Source organism: Athene noctua, chromosome 7 (genome assembly GCF_965140245.1).
Source record: "Athene noctua chromosome 7, bAthNoc1.hap1.1, whole genome shotgun sequence".
In the NCBI taxonomy this organism is placed as follows: Eukaryota; Metazoa; Chordata; class Aves; order Strigiformes; family Strigidae; genus Athene; species Athene noctua.
Genome location: NC_134043.1, coordinates 42272411 through 42299034, shown reverse-complemented (window position 1 = coordinate 42299034; position 26624 = coordinate 42272411). Strand labels below are relative to the sequence as shown.

Genomic DNA, 26624 nt, shown 5'->3' with positions numbered 1-26624 from the left:
GTGCCAGAGGCAGAGGTGGTGGACATGGCTATGCCACCTACCATGTCTTTGCCATGGCAGTGGAAAGCCAGGTGGGCAGCCACTGTGGGAGGGCTGGTGTTTGGGAATGGCCCCTACTAGCATCGTTAGATGCTTATGGCCACTCTCATTAATTCTGACAAAATGAGCACCAAGCTGAGAACTTCCCCCTTTCATTCCAGCTGCAGGGCTTGTAATCAAGTTGGCATCTGCCTGGCAGGCATCATGGCAACCCCATGTCTCCAGTAGAGCTGCTGCTTGTTTGCTCTGCTTTGAGAAATGCCTGCCTTTCCTCCAGTTACACCCACCCAGGGCTTCTCTGCTGGTATGGCCAGCCGAGTGTGAAAGGTGACCTTCACAAAGTGAACATAGCCATCCCAGGACCGACCCAAAGTCCTTGTGAACCCAGCCCCTCTGCGGTTATGTAGCAGGACTGATACCCTGATGATCAAAGTGACACTCCAGACATGAGGCTGGTCCCTAGCCCTGGGGTGAATTGACCCCTGCTATTTCCCCCAAAGCAAGAAATGCTTCTGTGTCATTGCAAGGCATGGAGGGGGGGGATGGCACCGTATCTGTAGTCTTCCTGGGGAAAAAAATAATATCAGCCACTAGTGGATGCCTGGGGAAGAGACAGAAGAGCTGTGCCAGTAGGCATCAAATTTTCTCAGTGTATTTCTCCATTCTCCACTGATTTTCAGCTCAGGACCTTCGTGAGCAAAAAGTATTGTCTTGGCAATTAATAGCCCCTTGCTTGTTTTTCACTTCCACAAACCTGTCCAATCACTTTTTTAAACCTGAGTAATTGACATCTGCAGTATCGCCTGGCAAAGATTTCCCGTTTGAATAGGGCTGTGTGGGAAAGGGTCTCTGTTTTTAAGCTGCTCACTGTTAATTTAATTTGCAGACCAGTGGGCTTAATAAACTTGGTAAAGTAACTTAGTCAACTTAGTAAGAGCAAGTTTAGGCCCCCCAAACTGTGCAACTTGTCATCCATGGAGCACAGAACACATATTACAGAAGGATACTTAAGTCTTTTCCCCACACTATAACATATTTAATGCCAGTCACAGGTTCTCCAGAGCAAGAAATAAAGCAACAGACGGGTTTGTGTGTCTGCAGCATCGTTACCCACTGCAGGTCCAATTTTCAGGGCTGTTACGGAGGGTGCTTAGTAAATCTTCTACTTGAGTTGGAATAGATTTATTTAATAATTCTCATTATTTAATGCTCATCACCTAACATATTAACAAATACCGCATCGAATAGTGATAGTGTTTTGCGGAGAAACCACTCTATAACTTTTGGAGTTATAAAGTAGGTATGTTTATTCAGCGCTGGGCGCATGGGGGATCGCTCCACCACAAGCATGTGCCTCGTTTGCAGCTCCCGTCTGGTTTATATGTTACGGAATAGTGCATAATCATAGAACGCCTGTACATATACATAGTCTAACCCCACCTCCCCTCACCTCTCATGGTAATCAGGTCTCCTCCCCTTGCGCCTGCGTATTGAGCTCCTTTGGCCTTGTTCGGTGGTCGCAGATTTACGGGCGAGGGTCGCATAGATGAAGTATCTCCTCTTCCTCGCTGATGAACTTTTCACCTCGTTATTCTGCACAGCCTCAGTTGTTCCCTGGGCCCTGGCCAAACTACCAGGCCAGTTTGTGCTAGAATCTAGGATGATTTGTTGCTGGAACATACAACTTCAAGGACCATAAGAAACTTCTCTTTGGCCTAGGGGATAGTCGCCTAGCAACATTATTAACACCTGGTATGTCTTGTTCGAACAGTCTCATACGCCTCCCCTTGTTTTTGCGCAGGCCTTGCACCATCAATTTAAGATTGTTTAGACTCTCCGTCTCAATACGAGTAAGATTTAGGACTCTTGCAAAGGGCTACCATTCACATGTCTTGTAGCAGCGGGTGGAAGTGTTTTTACCAGCCTTGTTTGTATTGCAAATTCCCTCCGCACCTCCACTGTAAATTGCTGTTCTTCAAACTATTTGGCTGCTTTTTCCTTACATGTCATTTCGGTAAAATATTTAATATCGTGTCATTTACACATGCAATATCAACTTCTTGAGAATTCAAGGGTGCCTGGAAAGCAGTGCATTAACTTGGGCTGAAAGGTGAGTTACTTAAAAAAAAGTTTTGATAAGACTGTAAAACGGCTCCTTCCCCCAGGTGAAAGCTGCAAGCTAGGTGCTGAATTCTGAGAACGAACAAACCCTAACTGTGGGGTGAGCTTTGTCCTTCAGAGCAACCCTCGGGCTTTTCTGCGGCGTCTCAGGAGCGGTTTAGCTCTGCGTGCTCGGGCCGAGGTGACGGCAGCGGCTCCTCAGGAGCGCGGCCGCGGAGCCCGGCGCTGCCCAGGCGGCACGTCGGGGAGCCCTTTCCCCGGCGGCGGGCAGCTCCCCCTCGGCGCCGGCGGCCGCGCTCAGCCCAACGCGGCGGCGCAAAATGGCGGCGCAGCCTGACCCGAGAGCGCGGCCTCTGCGCACCCGCAGGCCGGCCCGAGCGCCGGGGGAGGCAACGTCCCCCACCCCGCCTCAACCGGCCCTGGCGTCCGGGCGCGCCAGGCCTGCTCCGCTCCGCGCCTCAGCGGAACTGCGGGCGGGGAAAAGCAGCCCTGGCCCCGCCGCCATCGCGCGGGGCGGGGCGAGGGGCGGGCAGCCCGCCGTAGCGGTTGAATTCAAAATTCTGCCGGCGGGTAGGGTTTTCTTGCCTCCCTTCCCTCCTTCTCCGGCCGCCGAGAGTGGTGGCCGCCCGCTGTTCCGCGGGTCTCGCTGCGCTGGAGGCTGCTGCCCCGCTCGCAGGTGAGGTGGGGGCCCCCTGCCCTGCTCGCTGGTGCCGAGGGGCTGTGCCGGCCCGCGGCCGCCGTGCCCGGGAGCAGCTTGGGGCGAGGTGTGGCGCGGTGCGGGGGTCGGGGGCGGGCGAGGCCGCAGATACGCTTCTCGGGGGGAGTGTGAGTCTTGGCCGGTGAGGGCTTGCTGAAGGTAAGAACGCGGGTGTTAACCTGGTCTCTCTTTCTAGCTATGGCATCTTGGGAGGCTTCCGAGACATCCTTCTTCAGCCTCAGTGGTGTAAGAGAGCGGATGCGGGAGAAGAAAAAGGGTGCCTTGAGGACTGCAAAGTTGAATGCCTCTATCGCATCAAAAATCAAAACGAAAATCATTAGTGAGTGCATTTTGCCTTGCAGCACGCGCAGAGGCTGGCAGCTACGTCAGCTTTAACTGTGCCTTTGGCCACGGCCGTGGTGGTGAGCAACAGTCTCCTACCAAGAGCTCATATTTAACAGCTGCTTCTCTGCTTGTGGGTTTCAAGTGAATTTAGTACCCTGCAGATGAGTGTCAAGTGCCACTTGCGGTGCTTAAAGGTGTCTGAGGTGTATCTGTGGCTGGCGGGTTTAATGCAGAGCCTTTGGAGCAGCAGCTGGGGGACCCCAGGTTGCTTGGCAGCATCTTGGATGGCATGAGACAGCTGTGCCTGGGTAACCGAGTCCTCAGGGTCCAAACAGCAAAATAAGAGGGGTGAAAAGTATTTTAGTATATATGCAGAAGCTAGCCCAACTGTGATTTGTTTTTACGGGGGGAATAATGCAGTGACAGTGCATGAGATAGTTTGGACTACCATGAAAAAGTTAGATATTTCTCTTTTATTTGTTTCGAAATGGGGAAACACAGATCTAAATCTGCTCAAGGGCTACTACAGAAGAAAGTAGTTTTTTCTCCCTCTTTTTGGATGGAGATGAGGGCTTAGAGCTATAGGTGAGTTCTTCAAAGTCAGAACCCTATCTTTCTAAACTCAGCACCTGGTTCATGCCATCATACAATCCACAGAGGCTGGAGGGGGTGTATGTCTGAAGTGTTGCAGGTTATTTTTCCTGCTCTTCTCTGGAGACTTCTATTGCTGGAAGGAATTATACTGCTGACTTTGTGTGGGGGCTGTTGAGTTGTAGAGATCTGAGCTTGGGGGAGGCTATTCTGGGAAGAGGAAGTATGATGAGGGAAGAGGCATGGATGAGACCTTGGATGCTGATTTCGTGTGGTATTTCTCTGACCCTTACAGACAACTCCTCCACTATTAAAGTCTCCCTAAAGCACAACAATAAAGCACTGGCCCTGGCCCTCAATGCGGAGAAAGCCAATGCACAGCGGCTCACCCAGGAGAAGACCGTCTTGCAGAAGGAGGTGGAGCAGTGCCACTTCCAGAACGCTGTGCTGCGGCACAAGCTCTCTTTCCTGGTATGTTGCCAACAGTGTGGCTGGCATGGGGAGGGGTAAGGTATGCAGCACTAGCATTTCAATCTTGGGAGGAAGGAGCTGTCGCTGATTGTCAATACTGTCTGCATGTGAAAAATGTCACTATTCATTTGTTTACTCTTTCTTCCAAGCTGTGTTCTCCCCAGAATGTGCCTTGCTCTGGCTACCAGCACTGTTGTTGAAATAAATCTTTTGATTTAATGTCTTTGTTGTTTCTCTCTCTTTATTACCTCAACGTAGAATAACACCTTGCAAGAACTTGAAAACCTTATGGCTGCAGTTAAGATGGCCCAGCTGTCTGAGGTAAACCATGGGAAACATGAGCAGGCTGCTCTGGGAAGAGGGCTGTGTTTGTCTTATGCTTTGTGTTGCCTGCTCACTTCAGTGTTTGATGCTTTAGTTGTTTTTCTTTGCTTGCTTGAATTGTGCTGGCTTGCATCCCCATTTTAGCTTGGTGTTAACGATTTACAGGGTAACTTCTGTAGGAAAGACTACGGTTTTAAACTGCTTTCCTCTGGGTCCTTGGCTGTATTGGCCAGTAGGCTCTTCTGCTATGACAGGTTGTGACTTCTTTCCAATTTCTTTTTTTTAGTGTTGCCATGGCAGCTTGGGATAGGGCATAGGACACTTTGCATGTGTCCTGTCTTGTGGATGGGAAAATATTTCTGCTTCCTAGCTTCATATTATTTGAACTAGTTTAATTTAATCTTCACTGCCTGTGGAGACAGAATCTGACTCTACCGCAATTTATTCTGTCATTTGTGCAATTTTAAATGGGGGAGGGTCACAGGCAGTATTTGACATACTTTGCAGGATGAAACTGAGCTTCTGCTGTTTCTGGGCGGGAGGCTGCACAGGGGATTGCAAGAGCTTTAATTACCCTTCTGTTTCTCTGCTTTCCAGTTCCATACAAGTTCTGCATCCTTGTCCAATGGCCAGAAGAGCAGTGTGACTGAAGATAGCTGGGCCGATGATATTGCAGATGGTCAGCTTATGAGGTGGGCCTTAAAATGTCAGATACCACCAAGCTTGTCATGCTAAACTTCCTCTTGTGTTATATGTGTGTGCCCAGTTGTCTGTTTTACATGAGATGTCTTCTCTAAACCACCACTGCTTGATGTTTTTCTTTACTCTTGTGTCTTTCTGCTGCTTCTTATTTGTCCTAATGCCAAATCTGTGCATAAATTTCTTCCTTCTTCGTGTGAATGTGCATTGCTTTTAGGTAGTTTTTTCCTTTGTAGCTGGTGAGCACTGCAAGATTTCCTCAAGTGAGCAAGTGCCATAGCTGGCTGCTTTGATGTTTGTTACATATAAATGCTTAATAGTTATCTACTTGTATGATTAAATTTGTGTTTTGGAAAGACAGAGCAGGATCTCTCAAAATACATTTGAAGTTCTGTTTCTCCTCAGTCTAGTCTCCCCTTTGAACACAGGGGAGCCCTTAGAGCTGCCCACATACGTACCTCCAGGCAGCTGCGTTGGTGTTCCACAGTGAGGTGAACCTGTAGTCACAACGTGTGCACTGAGAGCCCTTACTTCCTTGTTGCCCCAGTGTATTTTTCTCCTGCTCTGTGTCCACGGTGGTGTGTTTTCCTTATGAGTTGTGCTTGCACAAACACGGGAAATCTGTCGTGGCCGGGCAGTGTGTGTTCTTCAGCACTTGAAGCCTTCGGAAATGAATTTCAGCAACTCTTGATGGAGGTGAAAGCTCTAGCTGTTCTGCTGGATTCTGGGGCCTGTCACAGGTATGGAACGTGATCCGTTGCTGTTATTCTTTCTCACCAGGGCTGTAGGGATACCAATGAGGGTGCCCATTTCCAAGGTGTGTGATGCAGGACAGCAAAGTAGCCACTCCACAGCAGTACAGACATCCTTACAAGGTCTCCAGAGACCTGCTTCTAATGAGCCCCTGGACCCTGTGCCCGTTGCCTCCAAAGATGCTTTGCAACCACAGCCTGCTGAGAAGTCTCAGTCCCACTGGGAGGAGAATGGAAAGAAGCCAACTGAAGCAATGCAAACACAAGAAGCTTTTCTTGACTTTTGCATCTTTAGAGGTAATTTTGCATCTTCTATTGTTCTCTTGGTATGACTTTACATGTCTGTGTTCAGAAATGAATGACTGCAATGCCATATCTCCAGTTAGCTCCTAACATCACTCTGGCAGCTCCTAGTGACTGTTAGGCACTGCACGGTTCAGTGACACTGATATTGCTAGAATTACGTATATCCAGAATGGGATGTCTTGGTTCAGGTATTTGGAATGCTTGCAGTAGCTCAGGATCACTCAGACTTTCTGAGCATCAGACACTGAGCTTACATAAGATTTTCAAAAATGTCTGAAGGTGCAGAATCTGACTAGATGCACACCTTCTGTTCCTGTAGATTTGCCATATAAATAGCTCTCGTGCAGATCAGGAGCATTCTTAAAGTATTTGAGCTGCTTAAGGGCTCTTGCTTTGGGCTGCCTTTCTGTTCTGAGTGGAGCCAGCTGAGCTATTCTGTTACACGGTAAGTTGGGAGAGTCCCTGTAGAGACAATCATGATTTTTCTATACTCTAGATCTGTGGCAGTGTGTGGGGCATGGTTTTTACTGGTATGGGGAAAGCTGACATTTGCCTGCGGCAGTTCTCAGTCTTAGGAATGAATTTTGTCTTTCCAACAGAGACCACCTGCGCCACCCAACAAAATCCCAATGCTTTGTCAGCGGTTGCCTGGGAAAGTCAGCCTCTTTCAAAAGAGAGCAATGAGATGGCAAAACATTTCTTTGATCGTCTCTCACAAGGGCATATTACTCAGAGGAGAAAGCGGTCCACCCTGTTTGCAACAAGCACTCCATCTTCTGCTGCTGATGTCTTTCCAGGTGTCAGTTCCACTCAGGCAGATCAGTGGAGTATCACAAAGGACAGCAGCAGCTCCAGCAAGAGCAACACACAGCTGCAGCTGAAATCTCCCAGCTCCCTGGTTTCACCTACTCAAACCGCTGTTATTCCTGATAGAAAATCTTTGGGTAAAGAGATTTTCTGTGATCAGCCACAGGCTAAAGAAACTGGGTGTGGTGTTGAAACGGACCCCAGCTATAGCCAAGTCCCAGAGTTTGTTCCTGTAAAGGTCAAAAGCAAAGGTAACTGTAAAACTGGTAAGAAAACATCTGTTAAAAAAGCAAGCACAGGAAAAAAGAAAACAAATGCAAATAAAAACAATGCAGAAAGTAGTCCTGATGTACCTCAAGGTGAAGAGAGTGCTCAAAATGTGAAGCAGCTTCTTCAGCCAAAAGTTACAACACGTTCTAGTGAGTCTGAAGTTTCTGAGAAGAGGCAGAAGGCTCGCGTGGGGGCTTTCAACAGGAAGAACAGACACTGTGATGGGGAGCAACATTCCTACTCTTGTGGTGAAGTCCAAGATCGCAGAAGAACGTATGTGGTGGAGCCACCACAACTGCAGGGTCTTGGAAGTGGTGACTTACTGCAACAGGCTAAGGCGGAAGCTATCTTTGAGATCCAGGGTATGGAGAGCTTGTTAAAAAGCCCAGTTCATACCTTCTCAAGTCATGAAGTTCCCTCAAACGATTCCAGTCTGCAAAATTCACTTTTCTTGAGGAAAGAAACCTCAAGTGCCTGTGCTTTGCAAGAGAACTCAAGCATGAGCTCAAAGAGCACCCGACAGAAAATCAACAGAAAAACTAGAGTAATTAGGCAAAGAGATAACTCTGATGAGGAGAATCTGCCAAACAGTGTGAAAATACCAGAGGCCAAAGCTGAAAAACAGCCTCAAAGAAGCCAGACAAGCAGGAAGATGACTGTCAGGAAAAACAGTTGCGGTGATCAGAGAAATGAAGTTGATGCTTTTGGGCCATGTATAGATGCTCGAGCGGGAGCTAAAGAGAGCACAAAGGATTCACCAGGTAATCTTAAAAGTAGCAGGAAATCTTATATTGTCGGTCCTTTGGATCTTGCAGGAAACTTGGGTTGTGTCCAGACAGATTTGGAAGGGAGTGAAATTGTCACTCCTAGGTCTGTTCCTGGAAGCAAAGCGAGTAAAATCCCCAGAGCTCAGAGGATGGTAGCTGCTCAGAGCAATAAAAACCAGACAGGGAGCCTTCAAGAAAAGAGGCAATCTAAAGTTGACAACAACGTGAATACTTCAGAAAAAGAGGCCTATCCCAAACCAAAGCCTCAGAGGAAGAGGAACACCTCTAGACCTCCAGAGACTGATTCCCTGGCCAGACAAAGTGATGGTGCCAAGGTGCTCGCTGGAAGTTCAGCAGAACTTGCAAGCAAGCAGACTGTCCTGATGAGAAAGTCTTCCTGCATTACAGATCTGCTGTCTGAGCCAGATGCCTTCCTGGAGGAGCAGATAGCTGAGATACCGCTTACAAATAATCTTACGGACCTTTCACGCACTCTTGAATCCTCCCCTGTGACCTGCTCTGCAGCTTCGCCTGTCGGATCCAGGCTTACACATGTACCGGTTTCCAAGAGCTTAACTACAGTGGACAACAGAAGGCCACAGAAATCCTCTGTTTGGCTGGAAAGCTCCCTGATATTTAAAGAAAAGTCTGCAGAGGGAGTACCTGGGGAAAGCAACCTGGTTGAATCAAGTTCTCAGAACTCACCTTCACAGGAACCTGGTAGGTGGTAGGCTGGGGGAGAGGACCTGGGTTCGGAGATGAGTGCCAAGAATCCATGCAGCCAGTGCTTTTATTACTCGTGCTCCCTCCCCTTTGGGTTTGGTTTTTTTTTTTTTTTTTTTTCAGAGTTAAAGATCAGTTTCCAGTACACCGTTTATGCTTCCACTTGTGCTGGCTAGTCATTTCTGTGGCTGCATTTGCTTCTAATTTATCAGCATTCCTGTAAGAATTTCTGGTCACTTGTTAATGTACAGATATTGGGAAAAGACTAGGAGTATGTGCTGCAAATCCTGTTTTACTGCTCTTGTTATCTACAGGGTGTGCCAGTCAATTTAGAAAATCTGTTCCTCGAGCAGTTGAAAAGTATATTGATGCTGACCCTGCCTACTAGAGTCAGTGTTACTGGGGTGCAGAATATGAAGAAGATGGCAGGTTTTTGGTACAGAATGGTTATTGCTGCAACATTTCAGGCTATACCTCTAGGTGGTATCTTCAATGGAAATTCATCAGGGGCTACCTAAATTTTCTTGGTTATGTTTTTCTGGTTTGTTTTTTAAAAGGATTTGGAGGGGTATCATCCCTTGGCTGGTAATACGATAGTTAAGCTGAGCCTTTGGGAGCTTGCTGTTACTGGATTCTCTGTAAAGAGAGTTGTTTTGTGGGGTTTTTCCTTGCTGTAGCTGTTGACAAACAGGCCTATTCTAGCTAGAGTGGGCTGTACTTTGTAGGGAGGGAGGAAGTTTTTTCTCCTGCCCCCCCTCTTGGCTGACTTCTGTTTGAAAGCTTCGGGAAACAATGGCAGAGTCCTGTGTCTTGCTGGAGGTCTTGCAGGTTGGTTGGGTGCCATAAACTTGCTTCCTCCTCCAGGCTGTAAGCTCCTGGGCATTAACTATCAACTCTCATTTTTGCATCATTATTCTACTGCACCAGGGCCCAATCATACTAGAAGTATTAGTGACCTGTATTTTTTCAGTGAGGAACCTAATTCAATTCATGAGCTGACTTTTGAGGAGCAGGTCTGAGATTTTTGGACAGAAATGGTATCCTGAGTTCAGAGGGAACATGATTGGATTCAGGATGGTGCAGTGTTCAGAGAAACCTGGTAATACAGCCGTTCTCTATTTAACAGCTGTATTTCTTAGGATATTTGAAAATGATTTGGAAACACTTTGATCAACTCATGTGGATGTCTGCCTTTGCAGAGATCAGGCCACTGCAAGACTTGACCAATGCCAGGACTGTGGCTTCCTCCAGCTTGGAAGAAGTGACAGGATACTTACCCAGGCGGAGACGGGACCCAGCCTGCTATGCAGAGCCAAAACTCAACAGGTTGGACTTTAAACTGTTCCTTCCCATGACTGTTGCCATGCTGCAACCCCCTGCTCTGCTCTCATGTGCTCACTCTCCAGGGCTGGACCCTCTGTCACTTAAAGTTTCTCTTACCCTTTGTGTTACTGTGACCCTCCTCTTCTACCAAAGTGTGGTTAAGCCAAAATTCTGCATTACCGCAGATGCATGTGCAGGCTTCTGGTAACAAGCTACCAAAGATGTTGTTTTCCTCACTGAAATAAGCACATCTCTTAACAGACTGCATCTGTGGTATTCCAGTGCTAATGAGGGATTAGTGTGAAGATAAAATACAGGCTAAAGACAGCTAAGTGAAAGCCCTGATTTCACTTGCTGCCATTCTGGATATCTAGAGTTTTAGACAACAACTAAGTAATGCTTCCATCTTAACTGGGTTTCAGTGAAGTAAATGCTAGGTTTTGAGGAGTGCTCTACCCTGTGAGCAGGCTGTATCTCTGCTTTTTTCTGGCAGGTACGAGTACCTAAACAAGTAACTGCATCTTTTCCCTAAGAAATTGTAGAGAACCATCTAAAATGATGACTTTGTTAACAGTTATGTTGCTGGGCAATACTGTGGTTTTTTTCTTTAAGTGTCACAGTTTGAACTTTCTGTGAGGAGTTGGCTATACTGGGTCAGAAAGTACTCTGGTACAGCTGTTCCTGTACTGGATGACAAACTGTACCACTCAGTCATCTTATAGTGGAAAAATTTCAGTAAAATCAGAAACTTTAGAGACTGAAATCATACACGTATTCAAAAATACATTGATAGTTCAGTCTAACCCTTTTGGTTCTGCAGGAAACTGAGGCGGGGTGACCCGTTCACAAACACCGAGTTCCTCCGCTCCCCTCTCTACAAAACCAAAAAGAAGAAAACTGCCCAAGCCAAGGAAATGACCAGTAAGATAGAAGAGGAAAAAGAATGGCTTCCTGAAGGATGTCCCTGTGCCAAGGCAGGCGAGCTAGTAACAATGAGAAGAGACATGGAGCCAGAAGTAAAATAGTGGTTGAACAGGCAGCCCCCAAGCTTTTAGGGGCTTGTGTGTCTTTGCTAGAATATCTCTAATGTTTTACATAGGTTATTTTTTATTTTAATTTTGAAGTATAAATAAAGTCTCCTATGTGGATGTTATACAAGTTCTGTGACATTCATTCCCCACCCTCCCTTCCTCCACCTTTAAAGGCTGGGGTGCTTGTCTGCAGACTCTTTTTGCACAAGCCTGGGGAGAGTACACCTTGGAGGGCTGATCTTCCAGCCTTGCAGACACCCACAGGGGCTGCTGAAAGGGCATGAAAGAATTTCAGCAGCCCAGGCTTTTGACAGCAAGCCTAGCATTGCCTCCTGCAAAAGGCGGCTTCTGGGGGGGTAGAGCAGTCCGCAGGGAAGTCACATTTAGGGTTGACTACTGAAGCCTTACACAGCCCTAGATGTTGGTGCTTTCTGCTGTTCTGGAAGGGAGCCGTGGCAAATAACTGATATAGCCCCTCTCCCTCTATCTCCTGTCAGTGGTGATTTGCCTAATTACGGAGTTGAAACAGGAGCCTTCCACCAGTCCCAAGCACACAATACTTAGACTGCATCTGTGTCCTAACTACAGCAGTGCCAGCACTACAGGTAAGCTAGGCTATACTTTGAAGACAACTTTTGCTGGGTCTGCTGATGGGAGTGTTGGTGTAAAGAGCTACTACTGGTGGTGGGAGCTACAAGGGCCCTGCCCAAGAGCACCGTGGAGCAGCTGGTGTACTGGGAAGCAGACAAGCATGTTTCAGGAAATCCTCTGCTCTTTTCCATTGCAGACTGAGTGCAGGCTGGCCTCCAGCACTTCACTTCTTTAGGGTCTACTGGTGTCTGACTTTGAAGGTAATTGATATTAAATGTTTGAGGGAGTAGCGGTGAAAAGAAGTGGTTGTATTAATAGTAAGGGGAAGGGAATGTGTCTCCTTGGAAGCAGGAATTGTTTCCTCTTTCTCCATGGCAGAGCAGGGCATTCTTATGATGCCCACACTTAGTGCTGCTTCTCCCAACATGGAGACGTGTTCCTTTCTCTCCTTGGCACTTCAACATCCATTAGTTCATGAGGACAGGTTGGGTTTTGCTGTACTCTGCAAAGCCCTCCAGAAGATGGAAACTTTAGTACAGGAGGAAAATAGTGTTATCTGCAGTCAGATAAATGCTATTACATTGCTTACACTTAAGCTACACTTTAGTTATTAAAATAAAGTGTAAGATTTAAAAATGCCCCTTTATTTATTTGTTCAACTTCCTTAAAGGTACTAAGCTTTCTCTGGTACTCAAACTCTGGAAGACAGGTAGGAGCTAGTAACAGGTTAGAAGTGCTGTTGTAGCATGACCTGCCTGACTGGCACAGTAATTTCAACTACTGAGGGCAGAAGCCAGGCAGGAACACATATCTCCAGGTATTCCTAATGACTGTTTCCATTGCTTCTATGGGTCAGCAACGGGATTTTTTCCAGCTGCACTTGTTCCACGTTTGTGTAAGTAACAGCAGCAGACTACTGTGTTCATTCATACTGAAGGAGCAGTGACAGCTGCTAGCAGTTGTAGAGCTGTGTTTCAAGCACATACTCATTCCAAAACAAATGTTAATACTACCTGATCTAGTCTAACCTTGCATTTCTGTCCTAACCAACACATACAGTTAGTCAGCTGCATGGTGAGAGTTTGTCTCATGTATAACCAGTTTCTGCTCTTTGAGTGGCAGTATTTCAGTTTGTTTATATGAGTGTCAAAACAAAACTTCAACACAAGCAGTACCTTCACATTTTAGTGCATTACCTGATGCTTTCCACCACACTACAGATTCACATCTTGCCCTGCATCAGAACAAATTAAAACTCTTAAGGGAGAGATTTACGTACTGCATGTCCTGGACTGTGCTGAAAGGTGGTGGAGTCTCTCTGAGGCAAAATTTCCCCGTATCTGCTAATCACACAAAGGAAAGAGAGACATAAACAATGTTAAAACTTTTATTTTAGTCTGAACTAAGATATTCTTTTAAAAAACCCAAACACAATACCATGGATGGAATAATTTTTCACAGTCATAGTCTGACTTGCTGTATCACAACAGGATGGGGGCAATAGCCCAGACAACCAGAGAAAAGTTTTGCACCTTTATGAATTGGGTAGGGGAAGAGGTAACAGTTTCTGTGTTTCACATCCAGTCAGAAGGAATATAAATGCATAGCCTGCATTTAGACACCACAGCATGGCTTTATTAGGCTCTTAGCCTAAAGGGCTTGTTTCTAACATTTCTTAAGTGCTTGTTCTCAAATGCCACAGTCCTGACTGTAGCAATGGGACCAGCTCCCTTAGTATCAGGATACTATGCTCTGGCTAGCACTAAAAGATAAAATAAGAGGGGCTGCAGTAGAGCTGGCATAGCCCCATAAGCTCACTTATACCCAGGGGACGGTGCTGAGAGATGAGGACGGTTCTGATTTCTAAGGTCTGTTGGACAGTAAGTCACCACTGGTTGGACCAGAACTGTGATGCAGACTGGCTTTCAGTCTGACAGGAAGAGAGAAAAGAAACACAGATCAAAGTCATGGAGAGAAACCTCAGGTCTGCTGTGAATGTCATTAGGAATGCAAACTCACACTGAGCTTGAATACTATCACATTCAGCTGCTTAACAAAAGTAAGGACTAGCCCAGCAGCTCAAAGGGTTTAAGAAAACAGGGTCTTTTAAACGTTTTCAAAAGTGTACATGTTCATTTTTTTCTAGTATTTGAAATGTTACAGTGTGGTACGGTGCCACTTACACTCTGGTGTAAGTGTGAGACGCCTTGCTAGTGGAGCTTGAGTAGAACCTGTGCCTTAAAGTTTGGGCAGAGAGGCCAGCTTCCCCTTCAAGTTTTCAGCAAGCTTGTCCATGAACTCAAAGGTGTTCAGGTAGTCAGAGCGTGTGACACTGCAGCAGGAATGGGGAGGGGAAGAAAACAAGACAGACATTAGTTGTAAAGCCACTCAAATGCTTAAATCAGGGGAAGACTGTTCAAAGAACTAAGTCTTGCTTCTAAAACGAGTTCTCCTACTCATCAGGCTGATGGTTTTTACCAAAAGGCTCCAGATAAGAGGTAGCCAGGTGGTATTTTGCAGTGAAGTAGGTCTCCATCCTCATGAACAGACAGGGCAGGATCTGGCTAATGTAGCCAGTCTGTCATAAGAGAAATCTTTGCAGTTTCTTCTTCATTTTTCTCCCTGTGCATTTGGTACAATAGCAGGTTCAGAGCAACCTAGACTAAGCTACTTGGGGCAGGGAGGGTCTCCTCTGTGTGTACCACACTGGGTATAGATGAGCCCTGTTCTGTGACCAGACTCCAGCAATTCTTCACCATACTAAAATAACTTTCCAGCAAATGCTATTCAGAAAAAACAGCCCCCTCCAAGCACAGCCGATTACTTCGTACACTTACTTAGGCAGGCCTTTGATACATGCAGCAAGGTCCTTTGTCATGAAGCCAGATTCGATGGTTTCAATGCAGACTTCTTCCAGGGCAACTGCAAAGTTCTTGAGGCTAGTGTTGTTGTCCAGCTTTGCCCTGTGAGCTAGTCCTCTTGTCCATGCGAAAATGGAGGCTGAGAGAGAACACTACATTACTCTGTCCTTCTAGAACTCCCTGGACATTGTTCTAAACTGTCATATGGAACAGTAATTATTTTAAAATATTAATAAAGCTGAAAACAGATAGAAGAGAGAAAATCTGGTACGGGAAAGAGAACATGTATCTTCATCTAGGCATCCTTTGCATTTTGCGCAGCTCTGTAGAATAGCAAACCCTGGAAACTACTCACTGCCTCCAGCAATCTCTTCGCACTTGCCATTTTACCTGACTTTGTTCCTGCCCGAGTCAGAAAGAATGACCAGTGGTAGGACTCTGTGGTTACACAGAAAGTTGTCCTTACAACAGAAGTGTGCAGTCTTCTTCCTGGTATTGCATCACACTCTGGTTCCTATGCAATTATAGAGGATGCTTTCCCTCATCTCCTATTATAGGTACACTTACACTTTAAGTATGTACATGGTTTGGGGGTTGGCTGGGTCTTTTGGAGCATTAGGAAGGGGAGTCAAATAAAAAACCACCAGCTATTGTGGCTTTAAGTCCATTGTTTGCTGAAGAGTTAGAGCATGTCTCAAAGGCTAGGTTAGGTCTAGATTATTGCTCACATTCACTCCTTTCCAGCCCGTTTTTGCTCTAGGCTGCAGCTGTCTCCATGGAAGAAAAATGCATTACAAATTACCAGTTTCACCACTCAGTGGTGTAATTCTCTGCAGAAAGGGTGCAGATGTTCTTACCCCAACCCTGTTCTTTCATGTATAGAGCTCACTGAAGGGTGGTGAAAAGCAGCTCACCAATGGGGTTAGTGGAGGTTTCTTGGCCTTTCTGGTGCATGCGGTAGTGACGAGTAACTGTGCCATGAGCAGCTTCTGCTTCAACAGTCTTGCCATCAGGGCAGATCAGCACACTGGTCATCATCCCCAGGGAGCCATAGCCTATGGGATACAGTTAAAAAAGTTCAGCATCTCCTTCGGACAGCGCCCTTAAATTCCCCCATCCTACAGTCCCCCTACATTCTCCAAGCCTTGACGTGAGTATTCCCGAACAGCAGTGCTTCTGCAACTGGCTAGTCCTGACACGTCACAGTAACAGCTTGTCTGAACAGAAAGTGCTGCTGAACCACGCGATATAGTTACGCAGACATTCTGCACCACTTCAAGAAAATTAGTATTCTTGCCTAACTTGCTGGACAGATTTTTACTGAAAAGGTGCAGTATGAGATCAAAGAATCCTAAATAAACAGTGTTGGGCTGCTAATCACTCTCTTCCCCACAGGGTGAAAGGAAACAAACCTGCCCATATCAAGGGCATCTGCTCTAGTGAAAGGAACCATGAGCTGGCAAAACTGCACATTCACATCAGTTCTAACCCTGTAGGTTTCCGAGGTCTGTGTCTTCAAAAGCTTCTTTGTCTGGTAGTCCAACACACATCCTTGTGCCATGGGAGGCAGTTCACTGATATTACTTTAGGAAGAGCATATTACATAAAGCCACACATCTTGTCCTGTGGGTTTCTGCATCCCTGTTTGTTTTGGCATCAGGCAGCTTGGCTATATATGATTTTGATCAAGCGCTACAGGTCTGTAAAGTTAAACGTATCAGTCTCTCTTTACACCCAACAGGTATCTTTAGGTCCTGAAGGTTTTCTTACTTATCTGTAGAGCACCGCTCACCACCAGTCAGCTTAACTGAAGCTGTCAGTGACAGAATCCCAGCTGTATGGATACCCTCCGTTAGAATGGAAAGCCAATCTGTTATTATGTTGGTAGGAAATGCCTTTTGGTAAAGAAGCACAACTACACAGTCTGCATTCAATGGATTTTCTTGCAAAAGTGAAACCAGAAATTCTTTGCCTGCCTGATATCTCTATGACTGGCCACAGGTTTGAAATGTAAGTTCTGAGAACGAACACTACCTCCTGGGCCATTACATAAGCTATGACACAAGGTCTCAAGAGACTGCTACTGAGCCTACTTCAGCACAGCACAGGAAACATCTCATACCTTGTGCAACAGAGTCAGACTGCACATCCCCATCATAGTTTTTGCAGGCCCAGACAAAGCCTCCTTCAGATTTCAGGGCCTGAGCAACCATGTCATCGATGAGCCTATGCTCATACCAGATCTTTTTGGCTTCAAACTGGGACTTGTATTCTCTAGGAAAAAAAAAAACAAAAAACAGGACACCTTGTCATATAGATAAAAACAAGGATTGCACAATTTGTGCACATCATTGTGCATAGAGATGAGTGGGGAAAAAAAAAACCAACAAACCCAACTTAAAAGAAACGTGCATAATTTTTACTCTTTTTCCCTTGCTGGCTTTGCTAGGCCACTGCAAGTCTGCTTCAGAGTCACAGAGGAGCCCATAGACAATCTGTGACTCCATTAGGAGATGAAAACCACTGCCACAGAACTTTAAACATTTGAGTACCATGTCCTGCAGGACAAGGAAGACTGTGACAGGAAACACATACACCCCCTCCAAGTGCTGCTGAGTATCTGAAAATGCTGAATTAACTGTAACAGCTCACACGGCTGGAGAGGATGTTCCTGCTGCAGACTTATGCACTGCAGTAGGAAGTATACAACTATTCTAGTTACCTGTCATAGATCTCTTGAAAGATGTCTTTAAAGCGGCCATCGTATCTCTTCAGGATGGTGTTCTTGGTGCTCATGTAGAGGGGCCAGCCTTTAGACAGTGCCATTTGGAAGGAACTGTGGGCAAAATCCTTGATAGACTGGTCAAGATTGTACATTCCCATGGCTACACCACCACAGCCTGTTAGTAGAGGAAGAACAGATAGGAATCAACTAGATTTAGTTTTGGTTAAGGATTTGACAGTCACCCCACAGCATACGCAGGCAGGCAGGCAGGCTGGTGTCATCCCCAGGTGTCTTGATGTCATTCTTAATTTAAGATTGGCTCTTTCAGGAGAAGATTCACTTTGCACTATCAGCACAAAGCTCCAGCAGCTCTATAACACATGGATAGGAAGGCGGTTTTGTTTTACAGCTTAATACTGCGATCTAATACCCCTAAGAAGTTTCTTCCTAATCCAGCTTAAACAGCAGAACTGTGACAGGAGTGTGCTTGAACTCCTATTAGCCATATAAATAACAGAGTACTTTTCTACCAAAGCAGCACACAGCAGTTTGGAACAGGGGTCTCAGTCAAAGCTAAGATGGGAGCCATCCCATTTCTAAGTGCCTTGTACCTTCAGGCTTTGACTGCACTGCAGAATTAACTCCAGCAGTCAGAGGCTGCTTTACCTAGCTCAGGTAAACAAGTCCTCACATGCATTCCTCCACCTTTTTCAGTGCATCTGTTTGGCCTACGCTGCAGCTTTGTTTTCACCTGCTCAGGCTCACTTCCAGCAAGTTGTAGGAAGAACATGGCAGCTGTCTGGGTGTGAGTGAAGGTCCTGAGACAGCTCTCAGAACTACCAACACTCACATGACTCAGATTGTGTAACGCAGATGCACTGGCAGCCTGAATGGAAGTGCTTTAAACTTAAACTTACAGCCCAGCTCAGCCGGGGGAAAGCAGCATTTATATCATGGGAAAGGCTGAAAAAGCAGCATCTAGGGCTTCACAAAAAACCTTTGTCATCTTCAGAGCACAGCTCTTTGTATTTCTAGTGGAAAGTAGATACCATGTACTTAATTTTAAGCACCTCGCTACCACCACCTCCCTAATCTGTTGTACAGTGCCTTGATCAGGGATCTTTGTTCTGGAAACACCATATTTTTTGTTTTTGAAAATATCCTTTCCTAATATCCATTTGTCTTTACTTCCAGATGGTTGTTACTATATGGACATGCATGCAGAATGAAGAGGGGAAGCCAGAGGAGGTTTATCTGCTTGCCAAGGTAGCAAGGTCATTTGAAGTTGATATTGGCAGGGAATTAAATTCCTGTTGTTACCAGCAAAAAACCCACATAGCCCCCCTGCCTCCCTTGGTGAGTCAAGGACAGAATAGGGTCTGATCAGCTATAGAGACTGTGTCCTCTGGAGCCCCGACTTCCCAATTGCTGGATGACAGCTATTAAGTTTTATTCAAATACTTACTTGCATATAGGTAAAAAGCCCCACCTTGTTGCAATCAATCCTACTGCCTACTAAAATCTCTTGATTCAGTGTCAAGGTTGAACACATTAGTATATCAATAGGACAAGCTTCCCTTATGCTTCGTGGAGATATGCTGGCACAAGAGTTATCTTTGGGAGGGGAGTTCCCCCAGAGCAACAGCAGCAATCTGCCATCTTTGCTCTTCCTTGCTTTCTGCTCACTGATGTAATGTGGAGTGGTGAATCAGACTGGCAGCTGGAACTGCCAGACGTCTCCAATACAGGTTCACCAGTCACCTACCAAATGAGAACAGATCAGGACTGGCAGTGAAGTAGGTGAAAGGCTGTGCCACAAGACACAGTGGAGATGAAGGCTCCTGTTAGCAAGAATGCCAGAGAAATGAAGTATTACAAAAGATGGTCACATGGCAGTCTTGGTACCTGTTTGCCAAGCCAACTGCATACAAACTAAGATTCTGTGGTTTACATGGATGTATTGGGTCTTTGTAGCTAGAAACAAAACATTGCATGCTCACATACATAGGTCACCATAAGGGTTCAAATCCTAACTCTTTAATCACTGATAGGCAAGAAAGACAACTTGTGTGGTTTTCCTGAATCCTGCCCCTGGAGAAATGCCCTGGGTTTTAGCAACGTATGTAATTGTTTTCGAGCAACAAAGCCCAGCAATGTCAGGACTCCTCCTTCTGGGCCTAGCAATGTCTACAGCCAGCACAACAACACTGCTAGGAGAGACACCAATACCTTTGGAACTGCATCTGTTACAGCAGCTAGAGACTAGACAGTCAAAGTCATCCTTGTCAAATCTCCTTGCCACCTTGCAGAGTAAGTGTCAGTTCTCATTTCTATTGAAAAAAAAAGACTACTTAATAAAGAAGGGTACAAACTGCAAAAATATATAGAGCCCAGTAAGACAGTCTACAACTACAAAGAATTATACCCAAGTTGTTCTCAAACATATCTCCTCTTAGGTCAAGCCCAAGATAGCAAGTTTCCCTGTGATCAGAGCAAAAAAAATTATGTGCTTTACCAGAGTCAGAGTAAGGAGCATGACACGTGACCAGTCTAGTATGATTGGGCATTTGATACACCTCTTCAATCTCAGGAAGATTTCAAGTAACTTTCAGTACTTCCCAGATAAATGAAGAAGGCCCAGACCTTCTCCCCCACTCTACCTCAGTCATATTTTACCATCAAAACTGACTGATAATTGAAGGTTGAATTAAACCAAAAATATCAGTTTTAATCACAACTTTGAGATAATACGTACTTTCAAAGTTATGAACCAGATATGTGACTGGTTTGCCTCCATCTCCTGGAGTGTAGGTCATCTCTACTTTTCCAGGCCCAGGTACCACAAAATCAGTTGCTCTGTACTGTTTGGAAAAAAAAAAAAAAAAAAAAAAAAAGAAAAAAAGACCATGATGATTTTATCTATCAGAAGGACAGAACCATAAAAGACAATCTGCATTTGGGAGGGCAGGGTGCAGAAAAGCATGAACAGGCTCTGCTTACTCAGCTATGTGGTCACTGGATTACTTTACTAGAGATTAAAAAGGAAGTAGTCAAGAGTCTGCATGTTTCAGAAGAGGTCTTCCTCCAAGGGAAAAAAGCTTACAGGTTCTTGGGCCCTATCAACTATCAGACTATGTATTTTTGCAGACGCACTAAAGTTTTGAAGTGCAAAGTATCCAGAGTGTTGTGTGGTCTGTGAGTAGAAAGGGTCCTCTCCCTGCTTCAAAGAGAGCCATTCATATCTCATGAATAAGGGGGAATCATACAACACCTTAATAAAAGCTATTATTTCTAGCCATGGCATTTGAAAGGCCAACCTGTAGTAAGAGCTCTTCAAATTCTTTAAATGGATACACATTTTGCTCCTCCGAGCTCCACAGACTCAAAAGAAGAGCCAACATGTACTTTCAGTTTTTAAATGGTGTCTCATCTTCCCAACTGTCCTGAACAATACTATGCATGGTTAGATTTCCTTGAAATTTGTCATCCTTTTTCATGTAGTTCATCCTTTTTCATTCTCTCCTATTGAGGGAATCGGTTCCCTAAGAAGTTCTGAAGTTACAGAAGGGTCTTGCTCACATGACCTTTACATGTTCTTACATTATTACTTTCACTTTAATCTCATACTTTGGCAGGGTTTCAATCCTTCCCCTTAATCTATTGTTTCCTATTATTTTGACCTTCTCAATTATTCAGTACTCTTAAGGATGTTGAACTCCATTCTTTTTTAGTGTCAGAGCTCTGCAATTATTTTCCTCTTGAAAATTTATTATTTTACTTTTCCACCTCAGTTGATGTTATGACTTGCCCTCAGTCTGTGGGTTTACCTATCTATTTAAGCACCTGGCTCTTCTAAAAGACTTTACTTTTGTTATACTTGGCCGCTTTACAATGTACCACCACCCATGGAGAAGAGTATGGTTGATTCTTGTCCTCTGGATTACCCAAAGGCTGCTACACTGAGTGTCATACTAGGGCTTTCCATGGCCTTGTACTACCTCTGCCAGGAGACCTCTGATCAAGGATGTTTCCTTCTTCAGTACCATAGCCTCATGTGCCCAGTATAAATACTTACTCTGCAGAAGCACTGTGCAAGTAAGTTTAAGAGGCAGATCACAGTTTAAAAAAAAAAAACCAAACAAAAAACAACAGACACCCACACACAACAGGCAACTTTACCCAGTTCTAAAAAATCACTTCCTCAGAGCCATGTTTGCTGTGAGCAACATCTGCCACCAAAAAAATCCTTCTGAGAAGCAAGAAGATGGGCAGTGTAGAGGATATTTTGTAAAGATGTTGCTATATAGGGAGGATGGTTCTGAAGGTGAAGAAAACCTGGAGGAGTTACACCTCGTGTTTAGGTTCAGACCTACCTAATCACAGCACAGGCCCCTGCAGGCTGTTTATACAGCTACGCTGCCTAAGGAAGAGAGGCATGAACCCACACTTCATCAGGTGCTGTACAAAGTGCTAGCAAGTATCCACTGCTAGGTGGAGTGGAAAGGATAAAGCAACAGCACAGGGATGTCCAAGTCTTTGTAGCTCTATACCACTCAGGTCTAAGTCTGTTCAGATAAAAAAAAAAAAAAAAAAAAAAAAGAGGTAAGCACTGAAGTGACTCACTTGATCCCCATAAGCGTGGCGGCCAATGACAATGGGTTTCACCCATCCAGACACCAGCCGGGGAATGTTCTTGCAGATAATAGCCTCCCTGAAGACAGTGCCACCCAGGATGTTTCTAATTGTCCCATTGGGAGACTTCCACATCTGCTTCAACTTGAACTCCTCCACTCTCTTCTCATCAGGAGTGATGGTTGCACACTTTATGCCAACATTGTATTTCTTTATGGCTTCAGCAGCTTCCACTGTTACTTTATCATTTGTAGCATCACGATGCTCAATGCCCAAATCATAGCTGTAACAAATCCACATAGATGATCAGTATTGCCCAGGACATTTGTTCGTGTCCAACAGGAAAGAAATAAGACCCCATATGTGCCTGTGAGTGTAGTTCTAGCACTCTGCCATAACCAAAGTCATCCCTCTTCCAGTGCAAATGCTGCTGGACTGGAAGAAAACACAGGCTCCTATACTGATACTTCTGCTGCTGGTAGGAGGTTGGAGGAAGGACAGCTTCTCTCTGCCAGCATGTGACATAGCCAGTATCTCCACTGCCTTCCCTTCTGAGCTTCCTGCAACAGAAGCTTCAGTCTGGGATTCTAACAGTATAGAGCAGCACAATTCCCAGATGAATATGGGCTTTTATTTCAAACCTCTTGTGCTGAGGGCTCTGGCTTCCTTCATGTACTGAGCATATGAAGCTACACTAAGCTTAAAAACTGCCTAGACAATGGACCCACCACCCTGCCCTGGCAGCAAAACTGCCAATATTCCCCTCAGTCAGGGGAAGCATGTTTCCCACACTCACAGTTTTAATAGCTGTTGGAAAACAAGGGGTGCCCAGTGTGGGACAGCTCTGAAGCATAGCCAACTGTACATGAATCTAGCCATTGTGTTGCCTCAGCCCGGGGTCTGCTTTCCCTCCTCCCACCCTCTTTGGAAAAGGATGTTCTCTAGACTATACACATGTATTATGCTGCTGAGTTCCCATTTGCTTGGTTCTCAACACTAGCGAGCAGAAAGTCTGATGTAGGTGGCATACAAATGACTCCAGGAGCAGGGGAAGATGTCAGACTTGTGGGTTTAATAATGGCAGATACTACTGAAGGCCTCTGTCCACATGGCTAGGAGCAATGCAGCTGGATACTTCTCTAGTAACTATAGCTCAGTAGCTGGAAGGAGAAGAGGTTATTTGCTCTGCTTGATCAGAGGCTGTAGATAGCCCGTCCCTTTTGCCATACCAGCTGCTAGTATTTGTTTTTTCCAGAAGGGAGTGCAGGGGCAGAGCCTAGGCTCAGGGAATAATTGCAACAGCTAGCTCACACTGCCAGCAGCAGAGCTCAAGCTTACATACATCGGGGCTGAGTCTGTGCCCTACAACCACCCTTTTGCCCTCTGGGCAGATCTTCAAACAGAAATGGCAAGAAGCCATAAACCTGCTCAGAGTCCACAGATGCTAGGCTTCAAGTTGAGGATTGGCTGAAACACCCCATGTTTCTAATTGTTCAGGCTACAGGAAGCCATGCAGACTGCCCAGGTGCTGGAAAGCCAAGAAGAGGAGATAAAAACCCACAGGCTGTATCAGTAATAAACCTTCTTAAAGGCACAGTACAGAAAAAAGCTAACACACAATTAATCATTCACTGCTTACTGCTGTGAGGAACCCCAGAGGGGCTTTGAACAGATCTTGACAAAACGCCTTCACCATGAGCACATGCTTTCCAAAGTATGGGGTTGTGCCTTAGGTAAATTAACCAGGCGACTCTGCTGAAAACTTTACCAGTATGAAAGGGCTAGTTAGCCTCTCTGCACTAGTGCAAGAGGAGCTGTAAGACTCTCGGTGCTAAGTGAAACATGATCAATGCCTAATGACACATGCAAATTGCAGTACAAAGTGGCTGTTGGTGTCATAAAAAGCCATTACCTGTGCAAATCGAGATCTACGTAAGGAAAAATCAGCTTTTCTTTAATCAGTTCCCAGATGACCCGTGTCATTTCATCTCCTTGCATCTCCACAACAGAGCCTCCACGGATTTTTTTAGACATCTTGAGCTGCAATAGACGTAAAAACCCCCAACCTAAGTTAAAAACTGCCAGCACACATTACCAATACATGTATCCTGTATTTTTACAACACAACTAGAATAGAGGTTGTGCATACATAGCATACAGGATCTATTCTAAAAGTCTTGAAAATAACCACAGTCTATCTTTAATTTCATGCTAACTGGTATTTTTCTTTAAGTCCCAGCTCCAAGGGAAATCTACTCAAGGATAAAAATAAAGGTTAATAGCTGAGATTTAAGGGCATGCGTTCTAAGGGCATGAGCTTTAATTATGGTTGTATAAAAGAATTTGAAAGTATAACCAAACTCTTCCCCCAAATTCTGCAGAAATAGATGAGCGTTTTTTATTTTTAGATTTCTTGAGTTCTAGTCCAGTTGTTTGTTTCTTCCCCTTTTTCTGAAAAACGGGGGTTAATGGACATTATTTTAATGACAGCTCATACTGCTGGCACTATTAATTCATTGTCAGCTTCTTTATTATCTTCCTTCCCCAGGAAGGAAGGAAATAGGTACAGAAATTCAAGGGCCACATCAAGGAGTACTTTCTCCCGGCAAGCTTTATTTCTGCTGTTCAAATAAATACTGGTCAGATTTATTTTCTGTACAGAACAGAGGTTTCCCAAGATATTTGTTCATAAAGCCTCAATAAATAAACTTGAACTCTGCTCTTCTGTTTGCACTTTGTTCCTTCACAAAAGCCAACCCCGCAAGCCACTGAACAGCTCTAACACAGTGCCCTGCTTTCCAACAACCAGTTTCTCAGTTCTCAGCTCTGATTATGCAAGAGCTATGACTTGGCAAGTTCCTCCTACCAAGACAGCCACATTCTTGTATGCAGCTGTTAGGATACTACACAGAGATACCAAGCCCTCGTGCTGGAGGTTGCAGCTTCACAGATACAGAGGTCCATGAATGGCTTTACCCAGAATGAGGCGTCCCCCTGTACACGCAGTCTATTCAGCTAGACGAAGTTACTCAGAGGTGTAAGGTTTGCAATGCAAGCACCCCGGGTTACAAGCACATTAGGAGATTGCTCCTCAGTTAAATTTTTTTTTGTTTGTTTATAAATTGAACTAACTTGTGCTATATTTCCAAAATCCAATCCATTAAACATTTTGTCTGGGAAGAGAATACCTATGGCTGGCTTCAGACTTATACAGTGCTGCTGTCACAAGGAGAACACAAAGGTACAGGGAACGTGCTTCCAATGAGATACATCTCCACTCATACGCAGACAGAGGAGCTTCTGACAACATCCTACATGTTTATCTGATCGTGGCCCCAGTACTTCTCCCTCCTCAAACACTGATGTCCCCAGTTCCTCTATGTCCAGGGGCAGCACTGCAGTGGCATCCCTCTTCTGTGCGCCAGAGTCAACACGCCAAGAGGTTCCTCTAGCGAGCACACATTCCCTACTCTTCTGTCTCGCTTCACCTCTGATTTTATGCTCTCCAAAACTGCCAAAAGTCAGCAAGGTCTTTCTCCCACAGCAACCTTTCTTGAAATACACTTAACCCAGGCACTTTGCCAAGGCAGCTGAGAAGAAACTGTGAATTTCCGAATATCCCTTGCTCCTCAGGAAGGACTCCGGGCCTGCAGCCAATAATTAACTATTGCAACAGCTCCTTAATTCAGGTTTTCAGATCTCTTCAGATCAGGCCCTCTCCCAGTGGGAGCGGTGCAGATCGCCGTCACTAGCCGAGATCTTGCCGGCACTTGCTCTCCGGGCGCGCTGCCCTCCACCCGCAGGCTGCCCGGCCCCGCCGGCCCTGGGGGCTTTGCCGAGCAGGCCGCGGGCTGCGGCCGGTGCCCCGGCGGAGGCTGAAATCCAGGCGCGGGCACCACCTGAGCAAGGCGCTGCCGGGCCTGGCCAGCACGGCGGCGGCCGGGGCGCTGCCCCACGCCAGGACGGCTGCCCCGGGATAGCCGAGGGGCCCCGAGTGCGACCGGCACTTGGTGACAGTACCAGCTGTGAAGAGGTGTCTGGGCTGCGAGCGGAGAAAGCCCAGCCCCGGGCCGGGGAGACTGAGCCCGGGGTGCAAACACCGCCCGGGGCGTCCTCAGCGATACCTGCGGCGGGAGAGGGTGCCGGACAGCCCCCCTGCCGCGGAGCTCCCGCCCCGAACTGCCAGAAAAAAGCCCTTAAAAACACAAAGCCACCCTCTCAGGGGCCCTCTGCAGGGCGGGGGCGGCCACGCCCGGGAGGGGAAGGACAAAGGGCGCGGCCCCCACACCGCGGTGCGGGCGCTATGGTGCGGCCCGATACCCGTCCCGGCCCGGCCCGGCCCGGCCCGGCCCACCCGCGGGGCGCCGAGCCCCGTTACCTGCGGGCGGTGCCAGTCCGGCTCTCACGGCGATGCGGGGCCCAGCCGTGCGCGGGGCCTTTTATGGGGCCGCGCCCCCGCCGCCGCCCAGCCCCGCCGCCGCGGCGCCCCCTGCCGGCCCCGCCCAGCCCCTCCTCCCGGCGGCGGGGCGGGGGGGCGGCTCTCGGCCTC

General features: G+C 46.3%; 1 protein-coding gene across 1 annotated transcript; it reads right to left on the bottom strand.

Moving 5' to 3' along the window:
- Positions 1–13230: 13230 nt before the first annotated feature.
- Positions 13231–26571, bottom strand: IDH1 (isocitrate dehydrogenase (NADP(+)) 1). The gene is made up of 9 exons (XM_074911049.1): positions 26454–26571; positions 23988–24115; positions 22067–22358; positions 20199–20304; positions 17441–17618; positions 16841–16992; positions 15633–15773; positions 14695–14857; positions 13231–14189 (listed from the first exon to the last, which is right to left on the bottom strand). The coding sequence occupies exons 2-9, from the start codon at positions 24107–24109 to the stop codon at positions 14096–14098; spliced, it is 1248 nt and encodes a 415-aa protein (XP_074767150.1). The 5' UTR covers positions 24110–24115; positions 26454–26571; the 3' UTR covers positions 13231–14095.
- Positions 26572–26624: the final 53 nt, after the last annotated feature.

Bases quoted from the DNA above. Each gene is read 5' to 3' on its own strand.
- IDH1 (XM_074911049.1), bottom strand. From the start codon at position 24,109: ATGTCTAAAAAAATCCGTGGAGGCTCTGTTGTGGAGATGCAAGGAGAT. The intron at 20,305-22,066 runs GTGAGTCACTTC...TTTTCCAAACAG, and splicing joins GCCACGCTTATGGGGATCAA to TACAGAGCAACTGATTTTGT. The intron at 16,993-17,440 runs GTAACTAGAATA...TTTTTTTCCTAG, and splicing joins TTTCAAGAGATCTATGACAG to AGAATACAAGTCCCAGTTTG.